Source organism: Silurus aristotelis (assembly GCF_946808225.1).
Source record: "Silurus aristotelis genome assembly, chromosome: 22".
Taxonomy (NCBI): Eukaryota; Metazoa; Chordata; class Actinopteri; order Siluriformes; family Siluridae; genus Silurus; species Silurus aristotelis.
Window position 1 is genome coordinate 3,214,620 of NC_139595.1, and position 20,191 is coordinate 3,234,810.

The 20,191-nt window shown below is 39.3% G+C and overlaps 3 protein-coding genes and 1 long non-coding RNA gene across 6 annotated transcripts in view; 3 read left to right on the forward strand and 1 right to left on the reverse strand.

The window, feature by feature from the left end:
• The window catches only part of cntnap2b (contactin associated protein 2b), a 53,770-nt gene extending 51,208 nt beyond the window's left edge, over positions 1 to 2,562 (reverse strand). The window contains exon 1 of the mRNA XM_083525263.1: positions 1,954 to 2,562. Within this exon, the coding sequence (XP_083381389.1) occupies positions 1,954 to 2,278 (325 nt within the window). The 5' untranslated portion in view covers positions 2,279 to 2,562. The remainder of the gene's footprint in view (positions 1 to 1,953) is intronic.
• Positions 2,563 to 4,793: 2,231 nt separating this feature from the next.
• viml (vimentin like) lies at positions 4,794 to 17,468 on the forward strand. 3 transcript variants are annotated; one of them, XM_083526233.1, is made up of 9 exons: positions 4,794 to 5,358; positions 5,855 to 5,915; positions 10,061 to 10,156; positions 12,057 to 12,218; positions 12,557 to 12,682; positions 13,903 to 14,123; positions 15,019 to 15,036; positions 16,022 to 16,089; positions 17,000 to 17,468. In XM_083526233.1, the coding sequence occupies exons 1-8, from the start codon at positions 4,850 to 4,852 to the stop codon at positions 16,071 to 16,073; spliced, it is 1,245 nt and encodes a 414-aa protein (XP_083382359.1). In that variant the 5' UTR covers positions 4,794 to 4,849; the 3' UTR covers positions 16,074 to 16,089; positions 17,000 to 17,468. The 3 variants fall into 3 exon arrangements, 2 of the variants coding, with proteins under 2 accessions (XP_083382359.1, XP_083382360.1); XR_014530983.1 differs by lacking the exon at positions 17,000 to 17,468 and having other exon boundaries at positions 13,903 to 14,218; positions 14,969 to 15,083; positions 15,447 to 16,089; XM_083526234.1 differs by lacking the exon at positions 17,000 to 17,468 and having other exon boundaries at positions 15,019 to 15,083; positions 15,447 to 16,089.
• An 820-nt stretch (positions 17,469 to 18,288) lies between these two features.
• LOC310717883 lies at positions 18,289 to 19,059 on the forward strand. Its single transcript, XR_014530993.1, has 3 exons — positions 18,289 to 18,339; positions 18,460 to 18,479; positions 18,700 to 19,059. It is a non-coding gene; the product is annotated as an uncharacterized lncRNA (long non-coding RNA).
• Positions 19,060 to 19,601: 542 nt separating this feature from the next.
• Positions 19,602 to 20,191, forward strand: part of pde1cb (phosphodiesterase 1C, calmodulin-dependent b) — a 97,135-nt gene continuing 96,545 nt past the window's right edge. The window contains exon 1 of the mRNA XM_083525282.1: positions 19,602 to 20,058. Within this exon, the coding sequence (XP_083381408.1) occupies positions 19,794 to 20,058 (265 nt within the window). The 5' untranslated portion in view covers positions 19,602 to 19,793. The remainder of the gene's footprint in view (positions 20,059 to 20,191) is intronic.

The window sequence follows — 20,191 nt, forward strand, 5'->3', positions numbered from 1 at the left end:
GAAGAAAAAAAAGATCCCACAGGAGCCTCTAATGTAGGTCTTGGAGCTATTTATTGTCTCTGGCTTTTGTTTTTAGGGGTTGAACTTTGACTTGAGTAAGATGCTTCAATATGTACATTTATGTGTCATTTGAGCGTCATTTGAGCAATAGAAATTTTTCACCTGAGACTAAGAATAAAGCTCAAAACAACGATCTAAGCGACTCATCCGGATGCAGGATACTCAAAACCTCGCTTTTATAGCAGACACTAAAAATAAAACACTAGAAAAAAAACCCTCAATTCACTGAACTTTCGAAACATAGTCGGGATTGTATATTGAGACCGGTTCTGTAAATAAATAATGAATATATACAGTAGGAAACACAAAACTCAAAAGCAGATGTATGGATGTTATGTAAGGCTCTGAACTACTTAAAAATAGATTTTGCAGACTGCAGGTCACCTCTAAGACAGAACTTCACTCATGAGGCGGATAAGTTTCAGGACAGTGTGCTGATTTCAGTGTGTAATGCCGTCCTGGAAATCAGAATTTGTCATGAAAGTAGAGGTTCCAGATTAGGTCCAGGTCAGGGTTATTTCATTTGTCTATTTCACTTGTTCATCTATCTATCTATCTATCTATCTATCTATCTATCTATCTATCTATCTATCTATCTATCTATCTATCTATCTATCTATCTATCTATCTATCTATCTTTTTTATTTTGCATCCTCACTGTGTTAAAATAGTTTGAAGCCTCCAAAAATGCATGCCTTTTATGCACCAGGAACACGTCCTTCTCATATTATTTCCTAATCACGTGACCTGGCTCAGGTGCGCTTTGCAGATAGAATGAATATATATGACACGTCTCTGACTCTGACGTCTCCGAAAAAAGTCCCCGAGGACATGGAAACATCGGCAGCCTCCCCACATCCCTGTCTGATTTATTAATGATTCCAATATTTCCCAGAGAAACAGCCCACGGTGAACTTGTGAGCATTACTATTCAAACCGATTTAAATTGCTTACAAGGACCTCAACCGATGTGCTGTTCCAAATGGAAGTATAAAATTAAATTAAATACATTGGGACGAGGCTCAACCTCGTAATTTCAGGCGATCGTTAAACTTTTCTAAGCTTCGTGTGGATAAAGGATTGTATGACAAGCAATATTTGGGATGGAAGCAGAGCTTGTATGCGAGGAATATACTGGAGGATGAAATTGGGAATTTATAATTGCATAGATGAGGATTTTGCTCAGGTCCTGCTCTATTCTAGATTTAACACTGACATATTTGGGTTTCTAATACAATAAAGGTACTTCCATGTTGCTTGGAAATGTTCCTATCGAAATATGTTTTTTTTTTTTTTTTTTTTATTATATACAAAAGTACACTAAAGAACATATTCACAATTATTTGATCTTAATGGTAGCAACAGTGACCTTTTTTTTTTTTAAATAAACATTTTTAAATATGTTTTTTTTTTTTTAAAAGACTACTATTATTATTATTAGCATTTTTTAAATTTATTATTAGCATTTTTTTTTTCATTTGTTTGTTCCTCTTACACACAGTTCTCTTGCAACCCTGAGAAACTCGCAAGGTCCTGAGTACTTTTAGCACTTCTACCAATTTCATACTCCATCAAAATCAAGTTCATTACATTAATTCAACTCCAGTAATCCACAGACATACAGTGTTTGCACCAGTTTACTATTTAGGTAGAGAAATTCTGTCTTTTTCTTCTTTGTAATTAGTTTTTGTGGTGCGGATTCATTTGCTTGCATTTTCCCCCCAAAAGAGATTTGAATTCATGGTTTTATTCTAGTGCAAGACTGGAAGTGCACAATGCATGCAACAAATAAACAAATAAATAAATAACCTAAACCAGCACTGCTATAGCAATGTGCACGTGCAATGTGCGGAAGGTTTCCGAGCTCTGAGTTATATTAAATAGGGTACTCACGGGATTCAGCGCGCGCCACGTCGTTCTTCAAAAGCACGTTCAGCATCCATAGGAGGAGTAAAATCTCCACTGAGATAAACCTCCGCATCCTCACATCCATCCTGATGTAAACAAAGAGACCTTCTTTTTCTTCTCCTTCTTCTGCTTCTCCTCCTCCTTCTTCTTCTGCAAGGATGGACTCCCACCCCTCCCTTCCTCCAAAAGAGGTCCCACAACAATGTGAAGGTCCTTTATTATTTTGCGGGTTGAGTAATAATCTATAAAATGCTGCCTCTGATGCTGATGCTTGGGATGCTCCTGCTGTTCCACGCGCGCAATACCACATCCGGTGTTTTCTAACGCATCATCCAGCCACGACGGCACGCGCACACGGCAGGACGTCGCGTCGCGCCTCGTAGCATCGTCGCTTCCTCGTGCAGTTTGCTCGCCCACTCGCTTTGCATGGCCAAGACCCCCGACATCCAGACACTCACCAACACCAGCACAATCGGCTTGGTCGCTGTCTAGTGCTGAAATGAACAAGGGGCTCGTATCCACCCCCCATCTCCCCCTGCTATTGGTAGAGTCCACCATGAACTCGCATAAGGACGTAGCGACGCGGGCGAAGGAAATAACCCGAAATAGGGGTGCTTTTACAGAATGTCCGAGCATGAGCGAAACAAAAACAAGACTTTAACACGCTCACGGTGACTTTTCTGGGTGGTTTTTAGTGCCTCATAGTGGTGTAGTCCCAAATGTGATGTAAAGAAGTTTACTGTAGCCTTTGTTTCCTGAATGTTTTGAGAATGAAGCCTTGGACTAACATGGGGATGTTCCCATAATTTTTAGGAACATTTATATAATATACGTTTCTGGGGAACTGTGCATTAACATTGGACAGTTCAGAAAATGTTCCACCATTCTTCTGGTCCTCAAGAACCTTGCATTTACATAACATTGACATGGGAGAATATTTTGTTGTTGGACTACGTTGCTTTTATAGACAGGAAACAAACAATATTTTGGAAAAAGTCGTTAAATTGAGTATTATCGCTCGGACAGATTTTTTCCAAATTCAGATTCAGGACATATGGGAGCTTTGAGGATGGATTGGACTGTAGTTGATGTCAACAGTCTCCTACACTGACTCAGGACTACAGTTCGCTTCTGATCATCAACACTGTACCCCCGCAACATTGTATATCTGCTTCAAATGGACATTCGGTGCAACCCAGATGGTTATACCAGGATGGGTTTCCCTCTTGAGTCTGGTTCCTCTCAAGGTTTCTTCCTTATGCCATCTCGTTTCTTCCTTGCCACAGTTGCTCATCAGGGACAAACTTACTTACAAAGAACATACTTACTTTTAATCACCACATTATCTGTTTAAAGCTGCTTTGAGACAATGTTCATTGTTAAAAGCGCAATACAAATACAAATGAATTGAATTGAATATAATCCATTTCCTTGTTTGTTGTTTTTGCCAGACAACAAAAAAAAGGACAGAAACCTATTCATTCATTCATTCATTCATTTTCTCCCGCTTATCCGTAATTCGGGTCGCGGGGGCAGCAGTCTAAGCAGGCCCCCGCCTTCGACTGCTGCCCAATCCTCACAGCACCGTCCCTTACGGTCCCTCCTGCAGGTGGTGAGCCCACGGGAAGGCGGCCCCACGTCACTCCGACGTCACGGACCTTAATATTTCCCTTGTAAGGGACCCCTGAAGCATAGAGGGTTAAGGGCCTTGCTCAAGGGCCCAAGAGTGGCAGCTTAGCGATACCGGGGCTTGAACCCCAGACCTTCCGATCGGCAACCCAGCGCCTTAACCGCTCTAACCTGAGCTATATCTTCTGCAAAGTTTGCCATTTTTTTCACCTGCAGACGTGAGCAAATGATTCCAATGAGAAGAAAAGCCACTGATCTCTTGTATGCAGTCACTTGTGACATGAGGGTTAGAGAGAAAACTAAATAGAGGAGCAAAAAGGAGAAACAGATTTGTACAAAGGACTTAGAGACCCTAAGGCCTGTAGAGACACAGTATCTATTGATTTTGCCTGGTCTTTGGCGCCCCTTGTGGTCTATAACGAAGTAACAATGAGAAAATCCACAAATCAAACAGATTTTGGGAAAACTGACTTTTCCAGCCGTTCCTGGTTCAGTCCCAAACTGTTACCACAAAGTTGGAGGCATAGTGCAACTTTTATAGGATGTCTCTTCATGCATGAGTATAAAACGTCCCCTTTATTTGAACTAGGAGAATCAAATCCAGCATGACAGTGCCCCTGCATTGTGAAAGCCAGCTCCATGAGGAGATGCTCCACATGGGTTGGAAGTGTGGGGAAGATCTTGAGTGGCCTGCTAGAGAGCTCAAACCCTATTAAACACCTTTGGGATATGTGTGTGTTTGAATGAGCACAAACATCTCCACATGCACACATGTGCCAGAAAAGTGGAGGTTATTATAAGAGCAAACAGGCACTGATTGTTTAATGGAATGTCCAAAAAGAAACACATATGAATCTAATGGTCAGGTGTCCACAAACTCCACAGAATGAAATAATGAAACTTGGTATAGAGATATCAGAAGAACTTTGAATATGCATGCTTGAGCAATGAAGTGAATAAAAAGTGACCTTCGGTTTTCAGATGTTCGTCAAACCCTGAGTTCCTGCCAGGCATCTGATGCTGCTACCTGTGTAACCACATGCTGACTGGTGAGAAAGCACGTTTCTTTGTGTGTGTGTGTGTGTGTGTGTGTGTGTGTGTGTGTGTGTGTGTGTGTGTGTGTGTGTGTTTGTTGTTCTAATCTTGAATGTTGATCTCTCACGTGTGCACATGGTCATATAAAAGTGTCAGTCGGGAGTCAGGCGCGCGCAGCAGATCTCTCATTTCTTCTTCGTAAAATCAAGCGACCATCATGTCGAACCTCTCGTCCACCATCTCGTCCTACCGAAAGCGTTTCGGCCAGGACGGCAGGTCAGCGGGGCGCCGCTTTGGGGGCCCGCAAGGCGCGCGCTCCGACGCACCGGCGACGCTCGGCACGACCAGCACCGGCACCAACAACAAGACCCCCGGAGCGTGGAGCGGAAGCACCGCCGCACCGCCGGCATACACCGCCAACCTGTCCGGTCCCGTGAGCGCGGACACGACTAGGAAGGCGCCCACGCAGTCGATCAACGACCGCTTCGTCAACTACATCGAGAAGGTGCGCGTGCTCGAGCAGCGCAACGAGGCACTGCGCGAGGAGCTCGAGCATTGGCGCGGCGGCGGGGTCGGTGGATGCACCGGGACCACGCGCCTGGCCGTGGTGTACGCGCACGAGGTGAACGAGCTGCGGCGCCACGTGGACCAGCTGACCAGCGAGAAGGCGCGTGCCGAGGTGCAGCGGGACAACTTGCTTGTCGACATGGAGCGGATCCGCGCAAAGTGCGTGCAACCTGTGTTTATTTTAATAATTTATATATATATATATATATATATTTACATTTTAAAATTACTATAAAAATACAATATTAATTTGCACAATATGCTCAAAGCATGCACTTCATACATTTTTTAAAAAAATCTATAAAAAGGATAAAATAATAATAATTATTATTGTTGTTGTTATTATTATTATTATTATTATTATATAAAAATATAAAAATAAAATTCATTATAATATATTATTTTTATGACATTATTGCGGGAAGTCAAATGTAAACATTTAGGGGGAAATAAATAAGTTTACATGTATAAAATATATTTTCACATCACTTTTGGAAAGGTTAAAAGAATCTAGATTTCTTCATCTGCTTCTTTTCTTCATCATTGCCACTGTTATCATTGTTTTATATGATGATGATGATGATGATGATGATGTTTTTATGATGACTCCTTCCTCTCCTCTAATGGCTTTCCCCCCATGTTTTCATTACTTCAGGTTGCAGGAGGAGATTCTCCAAAGAGAGCAAGCCGAGAGAAGCACGCAGAACTTCAGACAGGTATGGTCCTGTGAGGAGATAAGAGATATGAGGTTGGCGTTGTGGAGAAGCTCTGTTCTTTCTTGTACACAGAGATGTCCTAAAGTATTAAGATAGTTACACATTTTGGTCATACTGCCACTGTAAAGATAAATATTGCTAAAAAATGTTTTAACATTTAAATATACAATTCAATGAATTCAATAGAAGTATATTATATGGTCCTTTCATTGCCACAGGCTCAAAAGTAAATGGACAAACCAACCTAATTAGCAATATAAGAATAATTTCTGATTCTTGGATGCAAATTCGTTGCACTCAAGTCTGCAGCCGATGCACATGGGTTTAAATGCTGAGCTTTCTCTTTAGTTTTTTGTTGTTGTTTTACTACCATCTTGAATTGCTGATGTTGTCTGGGGGTCTTTATAGCATCTGTATTCTAAGTTCAGTTAGGTTAAGGTCAGGTGACTGACTCAGCCTTTCAAGAATGTTTTATTTATTTGCCTTCAAAAATTCCTTGGGTTGCTTTTGCCATATGCTTTGGTTCATTAACTTGCCGTACTGCAGCAGAACCGTACTATTGGTTTTGGAACACAGCTGAAACCACGGTCACAATTTCAGCCGGACTTTCAGCAAAACGGGATGCTGCGACATCGCTGTAATCAGTGTTTTCTTTATATTGTACCATAAGTTAGTGATCTTCTGTTGGACATTCTTTTTCACATGATACAAATTCATTTATCATTATACATCGAACAAACTTGAATCTGTGCAGAAAGTAGAGCTTTATACGCTTTAAAATTAATTCTTTCAGCACTTTGCATCATCAGCAAACACCAGTGAACCAGTTCCATTGGTAACTATCCAGGTCCATGCGAAAACACTGCGTTCAGAGATAGATGTTGTATTGATCATGAGCTCTTCCTTTCCTTCTCCAGATTTTATCCTTGTTATAAATGTAGTTCAATTTGGCTTTGCCCAAATAATTTTGGACCAGTCTTATCTGACCTTTCTGTTAGACTGCTACCCAGTGGTTTACAAATTGATGTGTATTTACATTCATGAAGAAGCCTCTCTTGATTCTGAATTCTGAGATCATCCAACTGAACTGTCGTCCACGGTCCTCCATGCTGTGTTGCTTAGCTCGCCAATACACTTCTTATTTATAAGAATGTACCAAATTGTTAATTTGGCCACTCCAGAAAATTTTGTTTTGTTTTGTTTTTTCAGCCTAATGATGGCCTCCCTCATTTGCATCCACCCGTCTATGGACTGCATCGTGAGCTCCCATGAGCAGCTATCAAACTCATCACTCAACTCATTCACACCTTTTCATCTCCAGAAATTTTGAATAAAATAAGGAGAAGACGGGTCACATCTAGCCATGGTTGTCAGTCAAGTGTCCAGTTACTTTTGAGCTTGTGAAATTTGACTATGGGCGTCATTTTTAAACTATTAATCGAATACGGTAATCCCCCGTTTTTTGCAGTGGTTACGCCTGCGATAAACGGACGCCACCCTAAAAATGCTTTCTTTTTATGGTTTGAGCTGTAAATCATCCCCCCCACACGCTTTAAACACACACAGAAAACATTTGCAAGAATATAGCGGGATGAATTTTGTGTGAATTCGTAGAAAAACAGTTCACTGTATCACATTTATATTGAGTATATTCAGTATTTTAAGTATACAGTACTGTACTGTATTAACATTTTGCTTCATTTTAAAAATAATTCTTATATTTTTTATTAATAAACTGCTTAAAAACAATTCCCTATAAGTTTTTTGGTTGAATTACTGTTTTATAAAATTATACCACTAGATCTCTTGATACAACATCACAACGCATTCAAAAGTCGTTTCAAATGCGTCGTGTTGGCGTTTCCATTGTTTTCAATACATGTTGTGTACAGCTTCATGTAGGATGTTTAGACAAGAGCATTTCTCTGGTCGAAAGGGCAGCAAAGTGGGATTTCTTCTCAAATGTATGAAGAACCTTTAGAAGAATCCACCGAAGAACCATTTTTACATAGAATAGACGGTTTTCCGCTTAAACAAAATAGAGAGGAATGGATGAAGAAACTCTATATTTTTGTCTCTGTAAAACACTTGAAACTGTATGTTATTATTATACTCTAAAATAAAGTAAGGAATAAAACGTTTGTTGTGATTTTCCAATAACATGCCAAGTGCTTGGTTCTCATACGTACTACATAGTAATCATGTTAAGTCATTACCTTATAAATATATCATATATTTTATAGGTTTATAGTTACATTTAGTGGTGTTGAACATCCCCCATAACAAGTTCCTGTTATGTTAAAGACAGTTGTTCCCTCACCAGCATGTGTCTTTTTTCCTGCCTTGAATGAAATGTGATTATCAGGCTTTTGGGTATTGCTCAGCTGTTTTGGTGGGAAAAGGCAACGTAATATATGTGTGTGTACATGTGGGAAGGGAACCGGTAGGATAATCCATAAGTTTCAAAATATACCTTAATAACCAAATGTAAATATTAAATTAAACATACAATATGGACAAAAGTTTGACACATGCTTTTTGAACATCCTGTTCCACATTTAGGCCGTTTTCCTTCTCTAATAACCTCCACTCTTCTGAGATGTTGTTCCACATGATTTTGGAGTGTGTTTGTGCAGATTTATGGAGAGTATGGAGACTAATGTGGGTAAAGTAAGGAGGCCTGGGGTGCAGTCAGCATTCAAGTTCATCCCATAGGTGTTTAATAGGGTTGAGGTTGGCCTCCAACTTTGTAGTAACAGTTTGGGGATGGGAAGAACGACATATGAGTGGAAAAGTCCAGTGTCCCAATCCTATATTTTTTTTTTTAAATAACTACTTGATAGATTTTGACTCAGTAATTAAAAAAAATGATTATACAATATTTAAGGCTTTTTTATTATATTTTTAATGTATCATTGTAAAGTTTATTATAATCTTTTCAATTTATTTATTTATAGTATATATAAAATACCAATTTTCTTTTCCTGAAAATGTTAAAACATTCCAACAATTATTGAAAAATCCATTTTTTTTTCACTAATAAAAAAACCATTGCAAAATGAATAATAGTATTTTAGTACTTCTAAATGGATTACATTTGAGATGAATGAGATTATTTCCTCAGTACAAACTTTAATGTACTACGCTAATGTACATAGAGGGGAAAAAACCTAAATGATACAGAGATGATTCTCAGCCTGTTAATACGTGATCATCTGTTAGCGATTCAGAGATCGTGAGATAAGTTTTTGCAGCTGTAAGTGGAATATTGAGGCATCATTAAAAAACTGAGACAACTGTATGTGAAACTCATCCTGGTCTCTGTAGTGACACAAACAGATTAAACAGGATAAACATCTACTGTGTGAGTTTATATTTTTAATTCAAGTTTCATGCACTGATGAGCAACCAGGATGTTCTGATACAACTAGACTTCATTACTGCACTGAAATTACTACTGCAAAAGGTTTACTTTATTACATTAATATTAAAATATGTGCTGAACATCCCATTCCACATTTAGTCCACGTTTGATTGTATAATAAGCTCCAGTCTACTGGGAAGATGTTCCACTAGATTTTGGCATGTGCTTGTGGATATTTGTGCTTAATTCAGCCACAAGGGTACCGATGTAGGTGAGGATGAAGAGACCTGGGGTGCAGTCATATCGAATAAGGTTGAGGTTAAAGCTTTATAGCAGGCCAGTCAAGATCTTTCACACACTACCAGTCCATTCCAAAAAATGTTGATCTTGTTGAATTAGGAATAATGTGTTAGCTAGCTAGCTAGTTCAGTTTTGTTTTGATTGCTAATATGCCTTAATATTTATTCTACTACAGTTAATAAGCATTAGTAAGACAAGGCAAGGTTAGGGTTTAGGTTTGCTAGCATGTAGCATAATTAATAACCAGAATAATTAGCATAACAATATAGCATAATTAATAACCAGACATAACTCGTTTTGTGGAAATTTTTCAATCTTAAATGTAACAAGAAATGTATTGAAAGTACAGTGTGGTAAAAAATGGTACATGCTGTTATTGGAAAACAACTAAGTAACTATGCAGTGTGATGGACAGTGTCTCACAATCTTATTGCTAATTATTTTATCTGTGTGTGTGTCTGTGTGTGTGTCTGCATGGCAGGATGTGGACAATGCTGCTCTTGCTCGAGTGGACCTAGAGAGGAAAGTGGAGTCTCTTCAGGAGGACATTTTGTTCCTCAAGAAGCTTCATGAAGAGGTCTGAGAGTCAATTCTACTCTGTACTTCATTATTGTTTAAGACTTTTAGTGCTCTGTTACTGTGTCCTCCGTTACTGCATCTTCTGTTACTGTATCCTATTTGTTTTTTTTTTAATGTATCTTCTTTTACTGCATTTTCTCTTACTGCTAATACATCCTTTGTTACTTCGTCTTCTGTTACCGCGCCTTTTGCTACTGCATCCTCTGTAACTGCATCCTCTGTTATTGCATCTTCTGTTACCGCGTCTTCCGTTACTGTATCCTCTGTTACTGCATCTTCTGTTACTTCGTCTGTTGTTACTGCGTCTTGTTACTGGGACTTCTGTTACTGTATCCTCTGTAACTTAGTCTTCCGTTACTGTATCCTGTTACTGCATCTTCTTTTACTGCGTCTTCCATTACTGTATCCTCTGTTACTGCATCTTCTGTTACTGCATCTTGTTACTGGGTCTTCTGTTACTGTACCCTCTGTTACTCCGTCTTCCGTTACTGTATCCTGTTACTACATCTTCTGTTACTGCGTCTTCCTTTACTGTATCCTCTGTTCCTGCATCTTCTGTTACTGCGTCTGCTGTTACTGCGTCTTGTTACTGGGTCTTCTGTTACTGTACCCTCTATTACTCCATCTTTCATTACTGTATCCTGTTACTGCATCTTCTGTTACTGGGTCTTCTGTTACTGTATCCTCTGTAACTCAGTCTTTCGTTACTGTATCCTGTTACTGCATCTTCTGTTACTGCGTCTTCCGTTACTGAATCCTCTGTTCCTGCATCTTCTGTTACTGCGTCTGCTGTTACTGCATCTTCTGTTACTGCGTCTTCCGTTCCTGTATCCTCTGTTCCTGCATCTTCTGTTACTGCGTCTGCTGTTACTGTGTCTTGTTACTGGGTCTTCTGTTACTGTACCCTCTATTACTCCATCTTCCGTTACTGTATCCTGTTACTGCATCTTCTGTTACTGCGTCTTCCATTACTGTATCCTCTGTTCCTGCATCTTCTGTTACTGCGTCTGCTGTTACTGTGTCTTGTTACTGGGTCTTCTGTTACTGTACCCTCTATTACTCCATCTTCCGTTACTGTATCCTGTTACTGCATCTTCTGTTACTGCATCTTCCGTTACTGTATCCTCTGTTCCTGCATCTTCTGTTACTGCATCTGCTGTTACTGTGTCTTGTTACTGGGTCTTCTGTTACTGTACCCTCTATTACTCCATCTTCCGTTACTGTATCCTGTTACTGCATCTTCTGTTACTGCGTCTTCCATTACTGTATCCTCTGTTACTGCATCTTCTGTTACTGCGTCTGCTGTTACTGCGTCTTGTTACTGGGTCTTCTGTTACTGTATCCTCTGTTACTCCATCTTCCATTACTGTATCCTGTTACTGCATCTTACGTTACTGTATTCTCTGTTACTGCATCTTAAGTTACTGTAGCCTCTGCTGTTACTGTTACCTGGTCCTTTGTTAGTGCATCTTCTGTTACTCTGTTACTGTGTCTTCTGTTACTGCTACCGTGTCCTTGTTAACAAGTGTTCTGTTAATACGCCTTCTTTCACTGTTACTGCACCCTCTGGTACTTTCACTGCATCCTTCATTACTGTTACAACCATCCTCTGTTACTGTTTCTGTATCCTTTGTTACTTGTTCTGTGTCCTAAATTACTGTCTTCTGCTACTCTATCCTCTGTTACTGTTACTCTTTTGTCTTTTAGAGTTCCTGAATTGTTTGTTACTGTTACTGTATACTCCTCTACAGGTACTGCTTCATCTTTTTTTATTAATTTCAATCTTCTTTCTTTCTTTTCTCTCTTATACTTGTATCTAATTTCTTTTACTTTTGTTTATCTATTTTTACGCTATCTCTCTTTCTCTCGCTCAGTTTCTTTTGTTTTTTTCCATACAGCAGCTAAGAGAGGTTCGGGCTCAAACCCAGCAGCAGCAGGTGTGTGTGGATTTGAATGTGGTACAGCCTGACCTGACCTCTGCCCTCAGGGAAATCCGTGTGCAGTATGAGAATCTGGCCTCCAAGAACGCTCATGAGTCTGTGGACTGGTACAACACCAAGGTGCTCATCAGGCAACGTTTTCGGTTTTATGCTTCTCGCTTTAATCTCCACACTGATCGTGCCATCATGTTGGAATTTTTGGAATTTTTTGGAAAACCTCCCGGTCTCTGTCCTCTTGATCTCTGTCGTATTCTCTCGTACTCTCGTTTGCATTACTTAGCAAACGTGATTTCAAGGAATAATTTGGTGATAAAATATTACACTTGTCTTCAGTGATCATGCTGCATTTCTAAATAATAACATCATTTTCGCCTGATTTCTGTCTCATTTGATGCCATGGTTTTTTGTACCTTTTTGTCATGGCTTATATACCTACTTATTGTTATATGGATTTGCAGTTCACTAATCTCATGGAAGCCGCAAACAGAAATAAAGAAACCCTGCGGGCGGCCAAGCAGGAGGTCATGGAGTGCCGGCGCCAGGTGCAGACTCTTACCTGTGACATAGACGCCCTCAAGGGGACAGTAAGTGAAGTGCATGTTATATTATATGAACTGTATAGTGATTTATATATAAAAATATATAAAAATAAATACATTTTTATATATAATATTATTGTAACAGTGCGATCCCAGTGCAATTGTTTATTCAGTATTGATCTTAAATTATGTTTCATTTCATATGTGTTAGAAAATAGTGTTAGGAAAAAAAAATATATAAAATCAACCCCCACCCCCCGGTCACTTTTTAACAAGTAGGGCTTAACAAGAGGTTTAATTTTTAAATTTTATATAAAAAATATTTGCCTGGATTATCTTGTACTGTACTTTCCATATTTTTTAGTACTTTCTTTTTCCACATGACCAATTTGTTTCCGATTTTTTTTACATAGGGGTCGTGTGGTTTCATTTTTCAGTGTTTTTTATTTCCCCACTATTCCTTTTTTTCTCACGCTATTTTTTTTCACATGTAGGGCATGTGCTGTCATTTTCCAGACATTGTTTTTTCCCGTCTTCAATTTTCCCCAACATTTTTTTAACCCGTAGGCCATGTGGTTTCATTTTTCAAATGTTTTTTGCAAATTTTTTTTTTACACATTTCACACAATTTATTTATTCACATGTTTTAGGTGTTCATATTTCACATGGTTAATAATAACATATGATTATGAGCACTTGGTGATCACGTGTTTTCTTGGGTTTCCGTACACTTTCAGGGTATATCAGGGGATGTTTCACTAGATTTTGTGGAGATTTGTGCACATTCATACACAAGGGTATTAGCTAAGTCAGTTACTGATGTAGGTGAGGTGAGGAGGCCTGGAGTGCAGACACATTTATCTGAGAAGTATTCAGTGGGGTTTGCTGGTCTCCTAAAAGAAAGCCTGGCATTTATACATTTGTATGCTTCCAACATTGTGACAACAGTTTTGGGAAGAACGTCTCTAGGTTACGAATGTAACCCTAGTTCCCCTAGGGAACACGACGCTGCGTCGAAACGCTTCCTCCCAGGAGGGGTCTCCGCTCGCAGGTGGGCCGAACCCTGGTTCACCCCCCCCCCCCCCCCCCCCAGAGTTGTGGAAGCTGTGGCTGTGGCCCCTGAGCATTTCGACGCAGCTCGAGTTCCCGAAGGGGAACTACATATAGCTGGAAAGGTCAATTGTCCCGATACTTTTGTCTATATAGTATGTATATACCCCCTGTTTTTGATTCTCAGTCTCTAAGTATTAAATAATGTCTTGTAGAACGAGACTCTGGGGCGACAGATGAAAGAAATGGAGGAGAACTTTGCTCTGGACTCCTCCAGTTATCAGGCCACCATCAGCCGTCTGGAGGAGAACATCCTGAACCTGAAAGGTGAGATAGCTCAACACCTGCGTGAGTACCAGGACCTCCTCAACATCAAGATTGCACAGGACATCGAGATCGCCACCTACAGGAAGCTCCTGGAAGGCGAGGAGACCTGGTAAGTCATTAAACTCACCACATTTACATTTTTAAATAAGATTTTCACCTCAGTAAACCTGTATAATCACATTCATTTGGATGACTGAGAAATATGCAATATTATATAATCTCTTGATTACATGTTTTGACCCTATTAATGAGGAAGGATGAGATTTTTCGTTTTTTGTAAAAAAATATCTTAAAACATGAGTTATTCAGATTAGGGCTGTTTGATATTATGATTATAAAATCTCTATTCTGATTAATTGTGTAACAATTAGCTTTTCTGATATACTGTACACATATGAGAATATCTTGATTACATTTTTTATGTCATCGTGGTTTTTTTTGTCTTTTTTTATATAAAAAAAATAAAACCTGGAAGCGCTTGATTTAAAATATGTATACTTATATACTTAATCTTTTTATTTATTTATTTATTTATTTATTTATTTATTTATTTATTTATTTATTTATTTTTACACATTTTTCTGTATGGCTTTTTTCCACTTTTAAATAAAAAAGAAATGATCAATAGAAATGCAATTTTTGTTTATGTAGAAAAAAAAATGAAAATCCATTATTTTTGTATACTTTGAATAATAAAAAAAAGTAGACCAGTTCTATATAGCCACTTAAAAAAAAAAAATACAAAAAAAAAAATTATATATATATATATATATATATATATATATATATATATATATATATATATATATATATATATATATATATATATATATATATATATATACCCTGTATATAATGTTTCATATGCATATTATATAAATATCTTTAAAATAATTGATTATAGTCACAGGGACACCATCCCTAACTCAGATTGATTACAGTGAATCTAATAAGATGAATCTGTCTCTTTTCTTTTTTTCAACACCATATTCTCTTTATTCTAGGTTGCCAAAACCTGACAGGTGAGTGTTTCAATTCTTTCTTGCTTCCTCCAGTTTATGGGCTCCATGTATCTTTGTATTCGCTTCTCTTTCTGTCCATAGTTGCTTTCTCTTTTTCAGTATTTCAGTGTAATTAATATATAATAACATAATACATAAAAGATTCTATAGTAGCTATTACGTGAACAGTCAACTCTTGAAGTCGATGTATTGAAAGCAGGAAAAATGGGCAAGTGTAAAGATCTGATTTACGGTAATAAGATCCAAAATTCTGTATTGTGCGGTGTTCCTAGCATGCAGTGGTTAGTACCTGCCAAAAGTGGGACAACTACCAAACCTGTAACAGTGACATGGGCATTCGATGCTAATTGCTTTGTGTGGGGAGTGAAGGCTGGCTTGTCAGGTCCGATCTCTTAAAGGACCTACTCTAGAACTAATTCCTGAAAAAGTTCATGCTGGTTAAGAAATTTGGAGAATGACAGCTTGCTGTATATTAAGCTATGAGAGCATGTAGACCATTGGGCAATGGAAGAAGGTCTGTGAGGCATATTTTTTTTGTACTTCGTGCGGACAAGATGCACCGGAATCTGTGTGATGCTCTGGAAAATGACATGTAACACCTGGCTAAATACGGCCACAGACCAATTACACTGCTTCATGGAAACAGTATTCCCTTATACACAGTAGTGTCCTGTTTCAGCATGATAATTCTTCCTGCAAATTCACACTCAGAAATTGCTGAGGGATGGTTTAAGGAACATGAGTTCAAGTTAAAGGTGGCCTAGTTCAAGTCCAGCCCATAGAGGCCCCACATACAGGGCTGAAATGATTCGCTTGCCAACGTCTTGGTGCCAGATTTCACAGCATACCTTCAGAAGTAGTGTGGGGAGAGGGTTTAGAGCTGTTTCAATAACATAACGGGGATTCACACAATATAAGGAAAGGGGTTAATGTAATGGCTAAGTGCTGAATTTAAGCATAATTCTCCATTTTGGATCCATCGCAGACCCTGTGCTGGAGCCCAGAACCACCACAAAGGTTCTAATCAAGACCACTGAGACGACAAACGGAGAGGTACCATTAAAAGCCCTTATTCTTATCAGTCACATTTTGGTCATTCTCACTATATGAGAAAAGGTGAGCTATGAGAATGATATGGTGAGAATTCTTGCTTGTAGCTGATGGAAAATTCCTCAGAGGTTTTAATACAGAATTGAGAAATAACCATTAGGGGGTAAAGGTGTATTTTAATTTTTTACTTGTCACATGATACCTTACCGCACAGTAAACATTTTTCTTTGCATATCCCAGCGATGTTAGGAAGCTGGGGTCAGAGCGCAGGCTCTGGAGTACAGAGGGTTAAGGGCCTTGCTCAAGGGCCCAAGAGTGGCAGCTTTGTAATGCTTGAACCATTTTTCATTTATCGTTTATTTAAGCTTCTAGCAAGACACAAATTGTATCATTTTTCTTGGGTTAAACTTGGGTTTTTCTTGTTTTTTTTTTTGGGTTCTTGGGTTTAAAAACAGCTCAATGCACGTGAAAAGTGTCTATATGTGTAACACTTGGGATTGGAGTGTGTGCTGTTCTAAAGAGTAATAACACAGCAATATGACATGAATGTATCATACATTTTTTTTGGTGTAAGAATTTGCATGTTTGGTAATCTTTTGAGAGAGAAAAAAATGAGAACTCTTTGATCGGAAAACTGTTGCAAAGCTCCGATAGTGGAGACTTGTCATGTTTTCATAAAAATCGGAATAAAAAGTAAATTCTTCTATTAGACAAAGCTCTGACACTGGAGACGCCTTCCAGTCATGTCACCATATCAACAATTCCACACCTTTTTTTAAACAAAATGTTTATTCATCATGCACACTTTACCGACCAATCAGAATGGAGAAACTTGACAGCTCTGTGGTTTAAATGTTAGTAGCTATTTCATGCATTTCTCAGAACCCTCTGTGTTACACTTGTTTGCTTATAGGTGATTAATGACTCTTCTAAGAAAGACAATACCGGAGTAACCTGCCTCGTCACCTTGCTTCAGTTACCACCTCACAAAACACAACACGCATCACTAGTCCCTGCAAGGCCTTTGGAAATAACCGCCATCCCTTGGCTACTTTCCGGTGCCTTTTCCACTCAGGACCTGACTGAGATCTTTCTATAGAAATGAAGGCTACAGTAATTTTTATTTAATTTTGCTATCAAGTTTTATCTATTTGGAAGATCCTCTTGAAGATCCTCTTCAGCTTTAAATTTCAACCCTTCATTTTTTTATTATAAGTTTATAGTAATAACTGAATTGCTCCATGTTGTTTTGCCGTGTAGTTACTAAGCATAATGATTAAATATGTTATTTGAAATGAATGTTGGATGTGGATAAGCCATTTAAAAATATGGGTTAAAATATTAATAATGCAAATAAAAAATTGAGGTGAAAATGAGTATAATGATGGATCATGAGTTTTTTATTGTTCTTGACTTCTTGCTTTTTGATAAAATGTTCAGTGGGCCGGAGAAGAAGAAGTAACAGAAGAATGGTACATTTAGGAACAAAATGGCATAATCATTCATTCATTTTGTAAAGTGACCTTGAAGTTGAGAAAGGTCGTCTACAACACTGTCTTCTTGTCTATGCAAGCAAACAAATAAATAGTAATTGTTTCACTGCATTATAGTACACACACACACACACACACGCACACGCACACACGCACGCACGCACGCACGCACATATATATATATATATGGATAGTGCTGGATGAAGGTGGCTGTTGCTGGACAGTAACAAAGTAAATGTAATTTGTTACAGAATTAAAATAGTCAAACACGCAGCAATCCACCAATCAGGGTCGCGCTCGTTTGTTTCGAACTTGTTTTGATTGGCACTTTGTGTATCTACTGATCACCAACATACACTTCAGCTTCAGTTCAACAGCAAGCAGAACATTTAGAGGAATAAATGATGGAATAAACTCCTGACTCTTAACTCGCCACAACACCTGTGGCCTTATTTGCGTAGTTTTTCTGAAGTAGTTGAAAAGGAGAATGAGTTCTTCATTTTTCAAGAATTCTCCTTTTAATCTAAGAAATATAGCCATAATAAATCATAGTAATTTGGATACTTAAGTAAATTTAAAGGCAAATGCTTTTGTACTTTTATCTAAGAGAAAGTTTAAAGGGACACTTTTACTGGATGAAGGTGGATGGTGCTGGATGAAGATGGATACTGCTGATGAAGGTGGGTGATGCTGGATGATGGTGAATAGTGCTGCATGAAGGTGGATGGTGCTGGATGAAGATAGATACTGCTGGATGAAGGTGGATAGTGCTGGATGAAGATGGATAATTCTGGATGAAGGTGGATGATGCTGGATGAAGATGGATGGTGCTGGATGAAGGTACATACTGCTGGATGGAGGTGAATGGTGCTGAATGAAGGTGGATGGTGCTGGATGAAGGTGGATGGTGCTGGATGAAGGTACATACTGCTGGATGAAGGTGGATGATGCTGGATGAGGGTGGATACTGCTGAATGAAGGTGGATGATGTTGGATGAAGGTGAATGGTGCTGGATGCAGGTGGATGATGCTGGATGGAGGTGGATGGTGATGGATAAAGATGGATACTGCTGGATGGAGGTGAATGGTGCTGGATGAAGGTGGATGGTGCTGGATAAAGGTGGATGGTGCTGGATGATGGTGATTAGTTTGTGTTAGGCACTGTTTTGTTTATGCTCTGGACCAGCCTGAGAATTCCCTGGACACCCGACACCGGTTTCCACTCAAGTACAACATGTTCTCACATGTTGAGTGTCATCAAGCAGAACGGAACACCTCATGTAAAGCATAAACACTCCAGATAAAGACATTTACACACATACAAACATCAAAACAAACAAATAAACACACATAAGAAAGAAAGAAAGAAAGAAAGAAAGAAAGAAAGAAAGAAAGAAAGAAAGAAAGAAAAAGAAAGAAAAGAAAAATCTTAGACCTAACTTTATATATTACTTATAACATTGAAAGAAAAAGAAAAGACAGGAACAAATCTTAAGACTGATCTACTTATAACCATGAAAGAAAAAATGACTTGAAAATGAAAGAAAGACTATTTAGACTTTTCCACTTATGACCTTGAAAGGAAGAATGAAAGAAAGAACAGAAAGGAACAAATCTTAAACTTATCTACTTATAAACTTTAAAGAAAAAATAGAAAGAAAGAAAGAAAGAAAGAAAGAAAGAAAGAAAGAAAGAAAGAAAGAAAGAAAGAAAGATTCAGATCTTATTCATATAACCTTGAAAGAAATAAAGAAAGAAAGGACACCTTTTTCCCTCGGACTCGTGGTCACGTGGTGCTGCTGCACTAATGAACACGTTATTCTCTGTGTAATTGGTGACTGTTGCACACGTGAAAGTTCAGGGAAAAAAACACGCTTTGGGACTTTCTTGTCCGCGAATCGCCCCACGCGGGATTCCCCTGCTGCTCAAAAGTTGTCATGACGTCACGCGCTCGGCTACACACACACACACACACACACACACCACGGGAGAACTTTTGGCTCGTGACGGCTGCTCTGGTTCGCCGGTTCAGTCTCGCGCGCGCACACGGATAAGGGGAAGGGAAACGACACGATGGAGGAAACCAGGGCCGGTTTCACGGAGTGAAACAGGAAGTTGTCGGTCATCAGCCCACCTGCATCAGGATGCACGCAGTGTGAGCAGCAGGCGTTAGGCTTCTTTTTTTATTAGTCGCGCGCGCCACCGGTACCAGGGATGGGTTCGGTCACGTCGGCTCTGAGCAGAACCCGGAACACTCTGGTCAAAGTGGGCTCGGAGCCGCAGCGAGAGGCGAACCAGGACCCGAACCCAGACCCAAACCAGAATGAAGACTCGGATTGCGCGCGGCGCACGAGCGTCCGCGGAGTGTTTCCGGGCCGGCGCGCGAAAAAGGCGCGTGCCAAGGCGTCAGCGTGCGAGGTGCCGCACGCGCAGGACGGCGGAGGCGCCGCGGCGCAAACGTTGAGCACCGCACCGGCCGGTGAGTGCACGCGCGCACGCACACACACACACACACACACACACACACACACACACACACACACGCATTTTCGTTCAGAAGAGTTAATCCGCGTTTTTTTTAATAAATAAAAATTACTTATATTTATCTCCAA